The sequence below is a fragment of the Dermacentor variabilis genome, chromosome 10, assembly GCF_050947875.1.
Source record: "Dermacentor variabilis isolate Ectoservices chromosome 10, ASM5094787v1, whole genome shotgun sequence".
Taxonomy (NCBI): Eukaryota; Metazoa; Arthropoda; class Arachnida; order Ixodida; family Ixodidae; genus Dermacentor; species Dermacentor variabilis.
In genome coordinates, this window is record NC_134577.1 from 16,306,035 (window position 1) to 16,321,332 (window position 15,298).

Here is a 15,298-nt window from a genome sequence, read left to right on the forward strand (position 1 = left end):
AGGCTGCGTTGCTGGATATCCACATTTGATACTCGCCACGCTAGCCACCGCGGTGGCTTAGCGGCTATCATGTTGAGCGGCTAAGCACGAGGTCGCGGGGTCAAATCCCGACAGTGGCGGCGGCCCCGTTTCGATGGGGCCGGAATGCAAGAACGCTCGTGCCGCGTGCACTGGGGGCACGTTAAAGATCCCCCGGGGGTCAAAATTAATCCGGGGTCCCCCACTACGACGTGCCTTATAATCCAATCGTAGTTTTCGCACGTAAAACACAAACATTCAATTCAATCACTCACTACACCGCCACAAGTCACGTCGGTCTTCTCCGCTACCAAACAAAAATGACCGGGGCATTGGTTGAAGCACGCTGCCGGACGCCGGAATCACTGATGAGCTACGAAGAGCCAGAAACAAAGCCCTACCAGCAGGCCGTTGGAACTCGCGGCGAGACGGCGGCGTCGACAGAGCCGCCATAGAATGCAGCAACATGCGCCTGATATAAACAGAGGGTATAAATGCTCTAAGCCCGATTATAGAGATGTATTTGAAAATGCTCGGTTATAGCGAAGGAACTTAACTTCATGGAGAGACGCGTTTGCAACGTTTTGATTATTTCGGGCAGTGGCCAAACATCCCTCCCGGAGTGAGAATTCCGTCGTACAGCTTCGATGTCTAATGCACGCCTCACTGAGATTTGCCTTCGAAGTTCTTTTCTTGTTTTGTTTTTAAATACACGCGGAAAACGTGTCTGGGCACTAAAATCGCATTATTTCTCTCCTTTCTGAACACAAGATCGACCATTTCACGTACAGCAGGAACGCCACGTTTCCCTTACGATACGCGATGGCGGATCAATACTGGAATCGAAAGGGTGGACCCATATTCATTTATACCACCAACGAAGGCTCCATTGAAGACCACATTTCGAGCACCGTAAGCGAGCCATTCCTTTATTTGTACCGTTTACGTAGACCACGCGTGTGCAACACCGGTGTCGCACGGTGCACTTCAGATCGCGCTCGAGCCTTATCGGGCTGATTTGCAAACGTACTGTTTGAGCGCTTGAAATGCTCTGACACGTGCAGTAGACAGAACTGCGATGTGTGTGTTTTTTTGGTGACCGTTGTCAGATTTGTAAACTTCTTGCTGCACTTCTTTATCAAACCTGCCAATTTTCGACAATTTCTTAGTCATTTCAAGTCGTAAGTAAAAATCATGCTACCCACAGTCGCGATAATTTAGCCTTTTCTGTCGAGTGTAACAAATTTTATTCAAATTATTTCAGCGGTTGTCTGCATCGTTTTATTTCATTACATTTCATTACAAGAAAGACGCGTAATAAAAGGGGTGTTACATAAGGAGTGGATACATGCGTTATATAGATAGGTTAGCAATGTAAAAACAAGTGATATTTTATTTATTTATTTTAGTACCTGCTTGACCTATACTGGTATTAGAGCAGGGTGTGTTCATCCCATGTAATATAGTACAATTGGCACTAAATCAAGCTGGCAAAGCACCGTAAGAACCATCATTGGACAAAATGTGAACATTTGCAGGTGGAAGAACATTTCAGACTCTCATGGTTCGAGGGAAAGACTAATAACGCAAGGTGTCACCTTTAAAAAGAAATTTGTGTATTTTCCCACTACGGACTGTTTATGGCGAGGTATATCTTGGTGGTCTAATGTGCATTTCTTTATCGATACCTGCTTTAAAATAGCATACGCTCTGAAAAAGAAAAGCTTAAATGAAGCCATTTTTCGTGGTCTTTTAACTCCTGCCATATCAATTTGAGCTTACTTTCAGTCATTCCGAGCTTTTTAGTACAGTTTCCTATAACAACTTCAGCAGCCATATTCTCAACCTATTTAAGCATGTAAATCCACTCACTAGCATAAATATTCCCGTAAGGAAATGTGCATTCAAGTACCGAACCTACGATACGGTGAGGTAAATAAAGCTGTTATTTGAAGTTTCTGGGTAGTCGACTAAAATTCGTACGTAACAAGCCCAAGCGACGCGAGGTGTTTTTCTTGACATTTCTAACATGTATCTTCCATTTTTTAGCCTGATGCGAACAAAACACGCAGGTATGTGTCTTTCCCAATCGCGCGTTAAAGCAACGTCATTAATTTCATTCTCCCATTTCTTAAATGAACGTTTCATTGTAAGGGTAGCAAGCACGCTGTACATATATTTACGACAATTGAACAGACGTTCAATAACGCTGGGGATTAGGGATGGTCCAGGGCTAAAGCATCCTCTTAACGTAGCGGTTACCGCAATAAGACGTGCAGACAAAAAAATAGAGCGAAGGAGAGACCGATTTTTTTTTTCGTCTTGTGTTATTTTAGGGACTCATGTGGGAGTGGGCTCGAGACTTCAAGGCGCTGTTAGTGTTCCCAGAGCATCGTTATTACGGCGGATCTTTGCCTTTCGGAAAAGACTCATTCAAGGTGAGTTGAACAACTACCCGACTTAAGCTATTCTTTCGAGCTGCGCACCCTAAGAGCAAAGAACTTCTATGTCTTCCTTTACCTGGACTCGGTGAGAGAATGACAGCGTCGAACCTGCGCACCCAACTCGCGAATACCTACCTCTTTTCTTTAAATTTCGGTAACGTACTCCGGGTTGAAGGCATAACGGAGGCGAGTGGTTTCATTTAGTCAAATATTTTATATTAGTTGTTGCAATTTCGTAACAACGGCATACACAAAACTAAATTCTTCGGCATAAGATGTTAACTAGAGCGGAAAGAAGCAAAGTGATGGTTGCTTGTGGTAACTGTGGATCCGGGAAGACGGTTTCAGTCGAGCGATGTTTGAACAATTATAATTTCACTACCAAGTTTGTTTACGGAACACCGACATCTTCTATATGCTCAATTGTGAGATGGTGAAGTTGTAATACCGGTGCCACACGTACATTTCTGATCGCGATCGGGGCCGATCTGGATCGAGCTTGATCCGGATCGGGTGTTGCTACACGGACATTTGCGATCGCGATCCTGCGGGATCCGGATCTGGGCGATCGCGATCCGAAAACCGCGATCAGGCCCCTTGATCGCGATCGCTGGCTGACGTCTGCGTCCTCTATCGCAGTATTCTAAAAACGCTGAAAACAAAAAGTGAAGCCAGCTCAATAAAATAAACGTTCAAAAATCTTTTACCAGCAATAATAATCTGTAAAATTGAACGATTGTCCAAATTCAGCCATATTTTGCAAATCTGAATTTGCAGCTAATAGATTATGCAGTCCTGAGAGTTTCTGACGATCAGCAGACGATATGAACTCGATCCGGGTCGTTGAACCACGTAGCCGCGACCATTGTTGATCGCGATCGAGAAATCTGATCTGGATCAGCCCCGATCGCGATCAGAAGTGTACGTGTGACACCAGTATAAGACGCCTATCGCAGAGCGGCGTGGTGGTTCGTGGCTGAAAGGTAGCGAACTCGAATCTATCTGGCGCCGAAGCATAATAGCTATTTTACACGGGTAGCTTTCTTTGCACGCAGGTGTTTCGCGCTATAAGTACAAACGTATGGACGTACAGAGAGTTGGAACAGCCTATAATAGGTATAGAATGTGTAGCTTCCGTCATACTGAACGTGAACACGACTTAAACGCTTCTCCTGTGGATAGTGCTGGTGAGTTTTGATTGGGGCGTATGAAAATAAGCTAAGTTCAACTTACTTTCAAAGCCATTCGTTGTCTGCGCCTTGCAGTAAGAGTTTGTTAAGGTTGGGCCGCTAGAAATGTGCCTTCATTGTACGGCTTAAGCCTTATGGGGCTGCACTACAGCGAGGAAAAAAAACAGAACATGCAAAAAAAAAACAAACGTATCACATAAGGGTACACCGACAAACGCTGAACACAATTTTTTTAGAAGTCCTACATATATGTACATGTATTATCCAGTGACGTGGTACCCGATAGGACCAATCGAGACTAAATTATTAAATTGAAACGTGATCGGAAAGTAAGAGAAAACAAAACTAGAAAAATGAATAGATAATCTAGACAGTTATCACATGTCCAGTTTCGATGCATTCTTTTATGTGGTATGTCAGCAGAAATGCATCTAAACTGTGTGTTTATTGAAAAATGTTTGGTTTGCTTCTTTTGCTACAAGTTTAACGCGCTGCTAAACCAAATGCATAATCATTCAGCAGGAAGGTATAGATCTTATTGAAAAAAACACAAGTAAACAAAGCGTTGACAGCCATGGGTACGGCGGTGCTTGTTCCACTTGAACAGTGCTAAAGAATTAAAATGCAAACAGCACCGAACAGCTATACCAATGCCTTTTATGAGTAATTACATAAAAACGCAACATGTATTCACTCTGTAGCCGGTTCAGAAAGAAGTGAATAATGAACAACCCAAGACAATACACGTCGGCGGTGTGACAAATTTTGTCAAGATGGTACATAGCTACGTACACTGACGTTCTAGCCCACACAGACATACAGCGTCACACTGTGCATTCTGTCACCCAATCACAACTTGTAATGATGCATGGTGAATAGTCGAAAGAGGATTGTCGCTTTAAGCCGACGTTTCGGCTTGCCTGTGTCAGCCCTGACGAATACAAGTCCCCTTGTCGAAACGCTGGCTTAAAGCGACATTCCTTGTTCGACTACTCATCATCATTTCAAGTTTCATTCTTCATTTGAAGTTCTTCTTGTCCCAGTCACAACTTGTAATACAGTCTGGTCTCACTTAGGTAGCGCAGCAGTATAATTATGGCCGCTATAGCACTGGTGTCCGTGTAGGCCCAGGTCCAAGAGCTTTGATTTCTTTGATTGGACGATTGTCCAGCTAGTCTAATGTGGAGGATAGCGCTTACCTTCGCTGGTTGGAGCGCAGGCACTCACAAAGAAGGGGATGCAATCGGAGCGTGGCACCAGAAAAAGTCACAAAGGAAACCGCTGGCCGTATTCCTATAAGAAATGAGTGTATATTTGAACACGCTAAGGGTGCAGCAAAGTTGCAAATTGAGATACACGAAACGTAGACGTACATAAAAAAAAACAGAATAACTGTGGCAGTGGATAGCGGGTACGCGCGAAAGCAGGTCAACTAGAATATTATTTGTCCACGTTAGATCGCAATTTAATACTGTCGCTTCATTCGTAGCCAATTTCCTCTTCTTGTGACAATACAGAGCACTGGTCTTACAGGGCCTGTCATTTTTACCGGAACACAAGGAAAAATACGATCGGCGTTTAATAAACTACAGACCAGCACTAACCCTCTTGTCGATGATGCTCCAACGAGTTCGCGTGCGAGCGCCTTCCGACAAACTTCGTCGGCTGTCTTGCTAGGCCTTCTGCACTTATGTTGAAATGTGAACGACATTTTGCCTATTTCAGCCACTTTGCGTCTGTTTATACAGCTTCTTTACGCCACTCTTCAATTAAAAATAAACACCGCTTAATATTTTATCAGTGCAGGACACAGACGAACCCGCGCCAGACGGGTTACGCGACAATAGCAGCCCGACGCTGCTGCGCTGCGTCACGGACGCTCGTGGGCAGCAAGTGATTACTACTTCATAGATTTAGCACGCATCTCACAGACCATGCATCTCACAGGCCACGCATCTCACAGGCCGCGCTTCTCACAGGCCACGCAAAAGGCGGGGTACTCCGACTTCACGGGCGCCCACCTAGAGGGCGCTGCGTGTCTAGAGGGAAATTGCCGGGGAGGAGCATGGCTGCAGTGCACGGCTCATACATGAAGCGTTTCTGTGGTAGCAATATTTGAGCCACTACACATGGTGCCCCAGCTAATTTTAGCCTGAGTAAAAAAAAAAAAAAGCGAATGCCAAGTAGCTGGACAGAACCAATGTAATGTTTGCCGTCACTTGGAGATACTCAAACTATTTTTTTATCATTCCGACTGGTAAGATAATTTGTCTTAATTAATTATTTAAAATTTGAAATGTTATAACTAGATTAAAGGTGTAAATGAGAAAATTGTAGAGTGACATGAAGAACTCACGATACAGCTTTCTGTTGCTTGAAACGTGCTACATAAAAGTGGTTTTCCGAGCGTGAAAAGCGAATACATGCGAATACAAGCAAAGTGCCTCGAGCAAGCAGCCAGTCGCGCGGCAATTTTGCGCGCATTTGGGGGCTTTTTTCACTTTCGGAAAAACACGTTTGTGTAGCACGTATTGAGCAACAGAAAGCTGTATCGGCAGTTTTTCATGTCGCTCTTCAATTTTCGCATTGAGACATTTATACTAATTAAAATATTCAAAACAATTATGGGGTTTTACGTGCCAAAACCACTTTCAGATTATGAGGCCCACCGTAGTGGGGAACTCTGGGAAGTTCGACCACCTGGGGTTCTTTAACGTGCACTTAAATCTAAGTACACGGGTGTTTTCGCATTTCGCCCCCATCGAAATGCGGCCGCCGTGGCCGGGATTCGATCCCGCGAACTCGTGCTCAGCAGCCTTAAAATATTTAAGAACTTGATAAGAAGAAGCTGTATCGGGAGTTCTTCATGTCGCTCTACAATTTTCTAATTGAGACTTCTAATCTAATTAAAATATTAGGAAGTTGATTAAGTTGATTAGGACTAATGATCTAACTATCCAGAATAACAAAAAAAATAGTTTGAGTATTTCCAAGCCACAGCAAACAACATTACCTTGGCACTGTGCAGCCACCTGGCATTCGCATATTTTTGAACTCTGGCTGAAGTTAGCTGGGACACCCTTCATATTCAAATGACAGCTTTTATTTCGAAAGATGAATCTTTCCAGCTTGTAACAAGAGCGTTCCCTAGCTGCCGACTGCAATCCATTCCTTTATCATAACTACACCTCAGGCTGCCAAGACGACTGCATATCTGACCACGGAACAGGCTCTCGCCGATTATCTCGACCTGGTCGTCTGGCTCAAGAACAATATCAAAGGAGCACAAAACAGCCGGGTGGCCGCTTTTGGCGGTCATCACGCAGCCATGCTGGCCACCTGGTTCCGGACGAAGTACCCGCACACTGTGAGGGCGTGAGTATATATTTATTCAGTGTGTTTCACATAACTTGAGAAGCTTAAATATATGCAAATGCCACCTAGCTGAACCAAACCAAGGTAATATTGTTTGTCATCGCTGGAGATACTCAAATTATTTTTTTGCATTCCGCCTAATTAAACCATTAGGCTTAATGAATTAATAAACTTCTCAATTATTATAGTTAGATGAAAAGTGCCAAGAAGAAAAATGTAGAGCCACATGAGAAACTCCCGATACAGCTTTCTGTAGCTCAATACGTGCTACATAAATGTGTTTATCCGAGCGTGAAAGAAGCCTCGACCGCAGAAATCTACGGACAGTGCTATTTAAGAAAAACACCGAATATGCTAGGTGTTTGTCCTTGTCCTTGTCTGTCTTCCTTGTGTCCGTGGTTTTATTTGCGCTAAGCCACTACTTCAAATATGGACGACCAACTAGCCCAACAGTCAACTCTTCTAGGTGTTTGTGACCATAGCCAATATCCCCGTACCCATATACTATAGTAAGTAATAAAGATCCGAACTCCAGGCTGCTTGATCAAGCAGCAAAATATTCAGCTTTTGTCTCGGATCTTATATGATCGGTTGGTGTTTATACATACTTCAAATGCTGCAACATGACGCAGCAATCTAGGACGGAAAACCAACACCATTAACTACTACATGATGTGTTCAGTTGAACAAAACAGTTTTCATAAAAAAATTTCAGCATTGGCAGCTTTGTCCAATTATACGGATGTGCTTCGGTGCACAAAACCTGTGCCATTTTATCTATTAATGAGTTTTTTAGGTGGCTAGCAAACAGCTCGACAACAGATTAGCTCATACGAGCTGTTGCGTCATTGGACTTTTCTAAGGGACGTGGAGTGTACATGAAGGCTAATTTGGCAGCACCGAAGGTTAAGTGACAGGAATGATTGACATGCATACGTGCCCTCAAGTGGATAATGTTGTTGAGTCTGCCCTGTGAAGCTCACGTGACAAGGGATAAAAGGAAAAATAAATAAATGGGTAGGCCAACTACGATTCCTCTTCGCCACGCAGCGCCCTGGCGAGCAGTGCTCCCTTCAAGATGTTCTCTCAAGCCACCAAATGCAACACTTACTACAAGGCGGTGACGGCCGTCTACAAGAAGACATCGAAGCTTTGCCCCAATGAGGTCAAAAGGCTATGGCCCATCCTCAATGGTTTGGGATCTACAGGTAGTTTTCCTACAGCATGCCCTTTCTCGCACTTAGGCAAAACAATAGAAAGCTTGTGCAGCACATTGCTATGAGAATCTATAATCTATCTGCAATCTTTCTGAAATCTGTCTGCAATCAATCAATCAATCAATCAATCAATCAATCAATCAATCAATCAATCAATCAATCAATCAATCAATCAATCAATCAATCAATCAATCAATCAATCAATCAATTGAATTACAAGAAAGACGTAGTTCAATGAATGCAGTACCATTCTGAGCTCTTCCGGGTGTCTCGCTCTCTTTTTTCTTGCTCAGCATTAAAAAAACATCTGCCCAAATCATTTCGCCGCTTATCAATGCAAAAAGTGGTTACGACGAACTTTAATCGAATGAATTCATTTGTTTAGCTACTGTGGCAGTCCCTTGTGCTTAGATTTAAGAATTTAATCCAAACTCGTGTGGCCCAATTCTATGCTTCCTGGTTTGCTCAGAACAAGCACAGCGACCCACCCGACTCGGCTATGGCCTTGCGCTGCTAAGCACGAGCCCGAGGGTTCGATTTCCCGTCGGGGTTGCCGCATTTCGGTGGGGACGAAATTCGAGAACGCTCGTGTACGGTGCATTCCGTGCTCACTGAAGAACCCCAGGTGGTGAAAATTATTCCGGTGTCCCCCACCGCGGTGTGTCTTATAATCAGATCGCGGTTTTGGCACGTAAAACTCCACAATTATATCTTAATTTTACAGTCGAAGTGATTACTTCTTACGAATGGCGGTCCCGGGAAAAAATTCCGGATGTGGGTTTCATCAATTACGAAGTTTTCGTCACAAGGAAACCATACTTCTTTAAGTATACGCTGAAGTAATTGATATTTTCCTCTTCACGATGACAAAATTTGCTCCAGACATTCACTTTTAGTTGCAAGGTCCTGGGGAGAGTCAGAGACCAGCCTTGACGATGTAGTTCTCTTTTTGGCTTTTACCTCGCTTTCTGTAGTATCTCGCTAGTACAATCATGGGATAGAACTTTTATCGCAATTTTTCTGGGGTTTATTATTACAGAAAGGTTATCCAAAAAACGGCAGATTATGTGCACTCCGAGATCCCTTTGAGCGAACCTTCAACGCGATTCGAGCAGTGCTAGTTATAAATTCCAAATATATTTTCCCTTGTTTGAGCTCGTCTTGTCCTCAAACAGCAATAATCTATCTTGCCTGAATTTCCTGTCCTAAGCACACTGCGTTCGTTGTAGTTTCCGGCCAAGAACGCCATGTCATGCTGATACGCGCACGCCATTAGTGACCTGAAAGCATCGGACACGCAGCGTTAAAGAAAGGAAGTGAATGCAAGATGAATCATTATTGTTTGGTGGCAGGATACGACCCAAAGGGTGATAATTTTTCTGATAATGTTCCCATGGTAATCTGGAAGGAAGATAATTCACATCAGACCTGATGGGACTTTTATGGCGTTGAAGTGCATGCCATAAGAAACACCATGGAGTCGTAGGTAACTAGGAGTTGTTTACGCACTGTAGCCCTTTGACACAAGGCCCGCTGTGACCCCCTTGAGACAGAATTCTGCCAACGGCTATTAGTTTATCTTTAAGCCGTGCCGCGATTTCTGATACGCAGTTCTCAATTATATTGTAGTACCTGTATAGGAGGCTATGGTTCAATTATTTCAAATTTTAAATGACATGAGACCACCCTACAAAGTGATTCTTCAAACTGAGACGAAGACAACAACCCACATTGGCACCATTGTTGACACAACTCAAGCTGTGCGTAATAGACGCTATACTTTTCTTTTTTTTTCGTCTTTTTGTGTGGTTGCCTTTCAGAGGAAGGATGCCACAAACTGGGGCTTAAATTTAATCTTTGTCAGCGCTTGAGCTCGAGCCACTTTCCCGCTTTCCGGAACTGGATTCGTGACAGCCTCATCGGTGTCGCACTGGTTAATTACCCCTATCGATCATGGCGGGTGCCACCTCACCCAGTGAAGGTCAGTACATCGCTAGACGACTTTGCCGTAAGCATCGTTAGGAGGTCTTAGAATGAGGCAGCTCTAGTGGTATTAGATAGAATAGCTCAAGGCAGGCTCATGGTATTCTAAATAGGGTATATTAGCGCACAATGCTAGAACAAGCACAGACAAACTCTTTGCAAAACGTTTAAAAACATACATGTAACATTAATTGCTTATGTTTGTTGCAATCAGTGAGGCATTCTTACATAAATATAATGCCATAGAGCATTCGAAGGAACTAAGGATAGCAGTTTGTCATCCTTTTGATGAAGGTGCATAAAAAAAAAACTTCTGAACATATACAGAGGTTTTACCATGGGTTGCTACTCCAACTTGAATTCTGGTGCTTGCATTTCTGTTTGAAAAGTGCTATAATTTTGGCGAAAAAATAAACACATTGAATCTTGTTTCCAGGTAGTATGCAATCGCTTAAGAAAATCCGAAAGAAACAATAGCCGTTTGATCGACGCGGCAGTCGAGGCAGTCGGCTTCTTTCGGAACGCCACAGGTAAAAATGCCTGCTACACTGTGCCGCCTACTCCAGAGAGCTCTGCATGGCTTTTTCAGGTACGCTAATCATAATAAATTTACTACCTAAAGGTTAAGGTACACAATCGTGGCGCGGGACGACTTTCTCCTCCTCCTCACCCATAATTCATAAACCCTCATAAGAGGTTGGTTTATCACCTTTTAGGAGGTCTTTTTTTCAGTCAGCCTAGATTCACACCATAACTCGGAATGAACATTGTAGCAAAATGTGTGGCTTAGGTCAACCAGCGAAACAGTCCTTTTAATCTGTTTGCTGCTAATGAGATTTCAGCCGAAACTACGTTGGCGCTGTCACGCTTTAGCCAGTGCATCTGTACCATTGGCTTACGACTCAGAAATACTTATTTTAGTAATGGGCAACGACTCAAATAGTGACAGCCGTTTGCCCAAATCTTTCTTTGATTTAGCAATTCCAAAACTGCGTTCATTAGCCGTACCTACAAATTCACCAATGGTATAGACTGTGTATAGTCTAGTCTTCGTGTTGTATAAGACAATAAACTACAAGTGTAACTTTAAAGCCGCAGAAAGTGCCGTTTCGTAACAGTGTGTCACCTACAAATTCACCAATGGTATAGACTGTGTATAGTCTAGTCTTCGTGTTGTATAAGACAATAAACTACAAGTGTAACTTTAAAGCCGCAGAAAGTGCCGTTTCGTAACAGTGTGTCACCTGCCACTAATTTGTTGCAAAGTCGGACGCTTTCAGTGTATCCAGTAGGGGAGGTTCGTGAGTACGAGGCGCTTGTGGGTTCAAACTAACAGTGTGCCGGGGTGTATACAGTGTGCTCCACTGTTAAAGGGAACGCTCCAATGAGCGGCTTTAAGTTTCTGGAGGTCTGACTACAAGTACCCGCGGTAAATATGTCACAGGTGTGTAGAAAGCTGCCCTCATCCCACCTACCACAAGTCATCTGCTGCAGAGCCAGACGATTGACAGCAGCTCATATTTTGCAATAAAATATGAAAGTTACACGACTTACTCAATTATAAATCGATCCGGTATTCTTAAAAATGATTTGTAAAGCTAGCAGCGCATACTTATAATCGCTAGCAAACAAGATGGATCGATAATTTAATGAACGAAACCTAGCGCCAAGCAGCGCACCAGCCCGCGTCAACACGACAGAATCCGACCCCTGTTTCAGTCGCTAACAAAGCATTCAACGAAGATGACATTTCAAGTACAGGTTATGGGGTCGTCTGCGCATTCCAGGACACTCGACCAATCTTTGAAGGAATCGAATATAAGATGCTCTAATCACGTACACTGATTCGATACATAAATATGCGTTTGGTATGCAAATGTAGGATATACGAAAACCTTTAAAATTAGTGAAAGCAAAAAAAAAAAAAAACAACCTGCTATAGCGCACAACTTACAACACAATCATATCTACGAACCTACACATACGTTTCCCTGCCATGTCTTGTCCTTTGCATGTGCTACATTTTGTTTTGTCCCACGGCTTTGTATTTCAGGTTCTCCAAGGACGCATTACCAACTGGTCCTAAGCACATGTTGTATTCTAGCCTAGTTTACTCGGCTGTTGCTGAAATTAATCAAGTTAACACAATTCACGATCAGGTCGCGGAAACTCTTTTTCGGCAGAACTTGCTTACCTTGACCTCCAAGTTTAATTTTCGAACTTTCTGGCGTTGACCTTCTTATTCATTCTAGTCACGTCAATGAACACCCTGAATCTATCCTTGACTGCTGTGTCTGAGACCTTGACCTTCCACCTGAGATGTGATAGCCTCCCCAACGCTTTCCTTTGCTTTGTTCTTTTGGTTCGCTTCAAATGGTTTAAGAGAAAATCGAGCGCCTCGTTTCCCATTGTTCTGCTAACTCGTCCAGTAAGAAAGATGTGCTACCCTGCGCAGCAATGCACCGAATTCGCTCTTCCCTTGTGCGGGGACGGCGTAGCGGACATGTTCTACCCGACCGAGTGGGACTACGTCAAGTTCTATCAGAAGTGTGGTCTGCTGTTCGGCGTCACATCAAAAGTCGACAGACTCGTCCAAGCAATGGGAGGTGCCAACCTGTGTGGAACGTCAAAAGTGTTCTTCACGTGAGTTTAAAGCTAAATTTGTGGCGGGAAATTTTTTTTCGCAGACTATATTGATTTAGGACCATGTCGAAACATCGCATACAACGAAACAGTTGAAAGAGACAAGACAATGAGTTGCTTCTTTTATGTCCTCGCCTGCTACATCTGGTGAAGATTTCGATATGACAAGGTAGTCGCTTACGTAAGCGGGTCTCGACATCCCTGTCACATCGCCCCTGCAGCAGTTAACTTAGCACGTGAGTCAGACAAGGGCCTATTTATGCACACTCCTGTTTGCTGGACGGACAGATTTCCTTGGAAGCTTATCACGAAAGAAAGCCAAGTAGAACGTTAGTAGTTCTCAAAAGCAATCCACGCTCGTTCCACTGCCGTTCTGAACTTTAACGAGGCCGTGCTCATAATGACTTGTACTATTCTGTCCTACGCCGCTCTGCTGCATACTGTCAGCGACAGCATTGACAGGTCAGCGCGTTGTCTAGTCTGTTTCACTCGTCCTGCTATCTGCGTTGTTTCGTCATAATGAATCTAAACCAAACTAGCCCAGCTCAGAATCTTTGTGCGTTTCTATGGAGTTATGCCCTAACGCTAATATTGAATGATACATTGATCCCATACATGTAGTTGGAATGCCATTGTGCAAGACTTATAATTTCCAAAACTAATTCATTCTAAGAACCCCTGAGCAGTGGAATTATCTTGCTGCGTTCACTACGGATAGGAAAGACTACCAAGGTCTCAAAGCAAACATTAACTAAGGGCACTTCACTTAACAGATTTTTTTTATTTGACTGGCGTCATAATTTCGAACTGTGTTCTGTTATTTATTTGTTTTGCTTATGGTCTCCTTTCGGATTAAATGCCCTTTTCCAGAGCTTGCGCTATGTTTATTATGATCGTTTCTCGTGATCTTACGTATTTCTCTTGAAGCACTTCTTTCTGCTTCGGCAGTGAGGGTACACTAAATAAATAAATAAATAAATAAATAAGTAAATAAATAAATAAATAAATAAATAAATAAAAGTTAAGGGTCCACCGCAATGCACTGAAACTGATTCTATTTCGTGACAACCATACTTTACCTCATTTTTGTTTGTCCTTTACCTGAGATGTTCAAAATCTACGAAACCAAATGAACTTACAAAACGCTCGTGACTTAACTACGCTTCAGGGCGGCCAAATGTTCCAGAAAAAAAAAATTATATACAGATTCTACACACACTGTCCTGTGCACGTCAAATAAGTACGCAATGCTCTCAATAAGTAAACCTCCGGTCATATCCGTATGCCGCACTGCCCGTCATTCGGAGAGCTGCAGATAGTATGGACAATATATCAATCAGTAGCATTCCATAGGGATGCAATAATTTTATATGGTCGCGTAACGGATTTATGATGGTTTAAGCTTGCATCATTCCGTTCATCATAGTTTCCAATTTTAAATATATTTGGTAACGATAGAAACAAGTTTAAAACACCAATAATCAATAAAACTTAACTTTTCCTTGTGTATACAATAAATTACGCTCTAATAAATTCAACGACAGACTGATACGATAATTTCAGCGCTAAAATGTATTTCCCAAAAATGAGAAAACAAGTTCACCGAACACGAACATGTCCTTTTGATGTTAGTCTTTTTTAGAGCACTTGCCTCCAGATGCTTGCGTTGAAGAGTCCTGTAGAGACATTCGTGCTACTGACACCCATACTTTTTAGTGTATCATTCCCTCTTTGCATAAATTTTATGTCTATAGCACATCTCTCACCTCCCATGCGATTACTATAGCTTTAATACATATGTACTTTACATGCTTTATATCTTATGCTTTCACGCATTTATACAGCCGTGTTACATCTACCCTTCGAAATTCACAGTTCCTGCACCGTTGACAACTGATTGTTGTAGCCTCGGCGCTCCTTGGCCATACCTGGCCCTTGCGCCAGTAACATCAATCAATCAATCAATCAATCAATCAATCAATCAATCAATCAATCAATCAATCAATCAATCAATCAATCATTCTGAAACTGTACATTGCGCGCAACATTTCGTCCCGTTATGGTTGAAGGCCCTTGCCTTTCTTTTTTTCTCTACAGCAATGGAGATTTCGACCCGTGGTCAGCTTACGGAGTAGAGGCGTCCCCGACTAGGGTCACAGAATACCGCGTCATCCGTGGCGGTGCCCACTGCCTCGACCTGCGGTTCTCCAACGACCGCTGGGATCCTCACTCACTCCGGCTGACCAGGAGGGTCGCCAAGAGAGCGTTTCGGCGATGGCTGGCACCCTGAGCGCGCTCCGGAATCCCATGGCACTGAACACTTCGTGGCGCCAGCGGCAAATTCGCCTGTGTCCATAATAAAGTGAGACGTATCGAGAAGCAGCGGGCAGATGCATTCCTGGTTTCGTACATTTTGGCATCGCGCGGA

At 43.3% G+C, this 15,298-nt stretch overlaps 1 protein-coding gene across 1 annotated transcript in view; it reads left to right on the forward strand.

Moving 5' to 3' along the window:
- LOC142559911 (lysosomal Pro-X carboxypeptidase-like) overlaps positions 1-15,193 on the forward strand; it is a 39,503-nt gene extending 24,310 nt beyond the window's left edge. Inside the window, exons 10-15 of the mRNA XM_075671600.1 lie at positions 2,355-2,456; positions 6,846-7,027; positions 8,078-8,235; positions 10,626-10,816; positions 12,683-12,870; positions 14,968-15,193. Coding sequence (XP_075527715.1) covers positions 2,355-2,456; positions 6,846-7,027; positions 8,078-8,235; positions 10,626-10,816; positions 12,683-12,870; positions 14,968-15,160 — 1,014 coding nt within the window. The 3' untranslated portion in view covers positions 15,161-15,193. The remainder of the gene's footprint in view (positions 1-2,354; positions 2,457-6,845; positions 7,028-8,077; positions 8,236-10,625; positions 10,817-12,682; positions 12,871-14,967) is intronic.
- Positions 15,194-15,298: the final 105 nt, after the last annotated feature.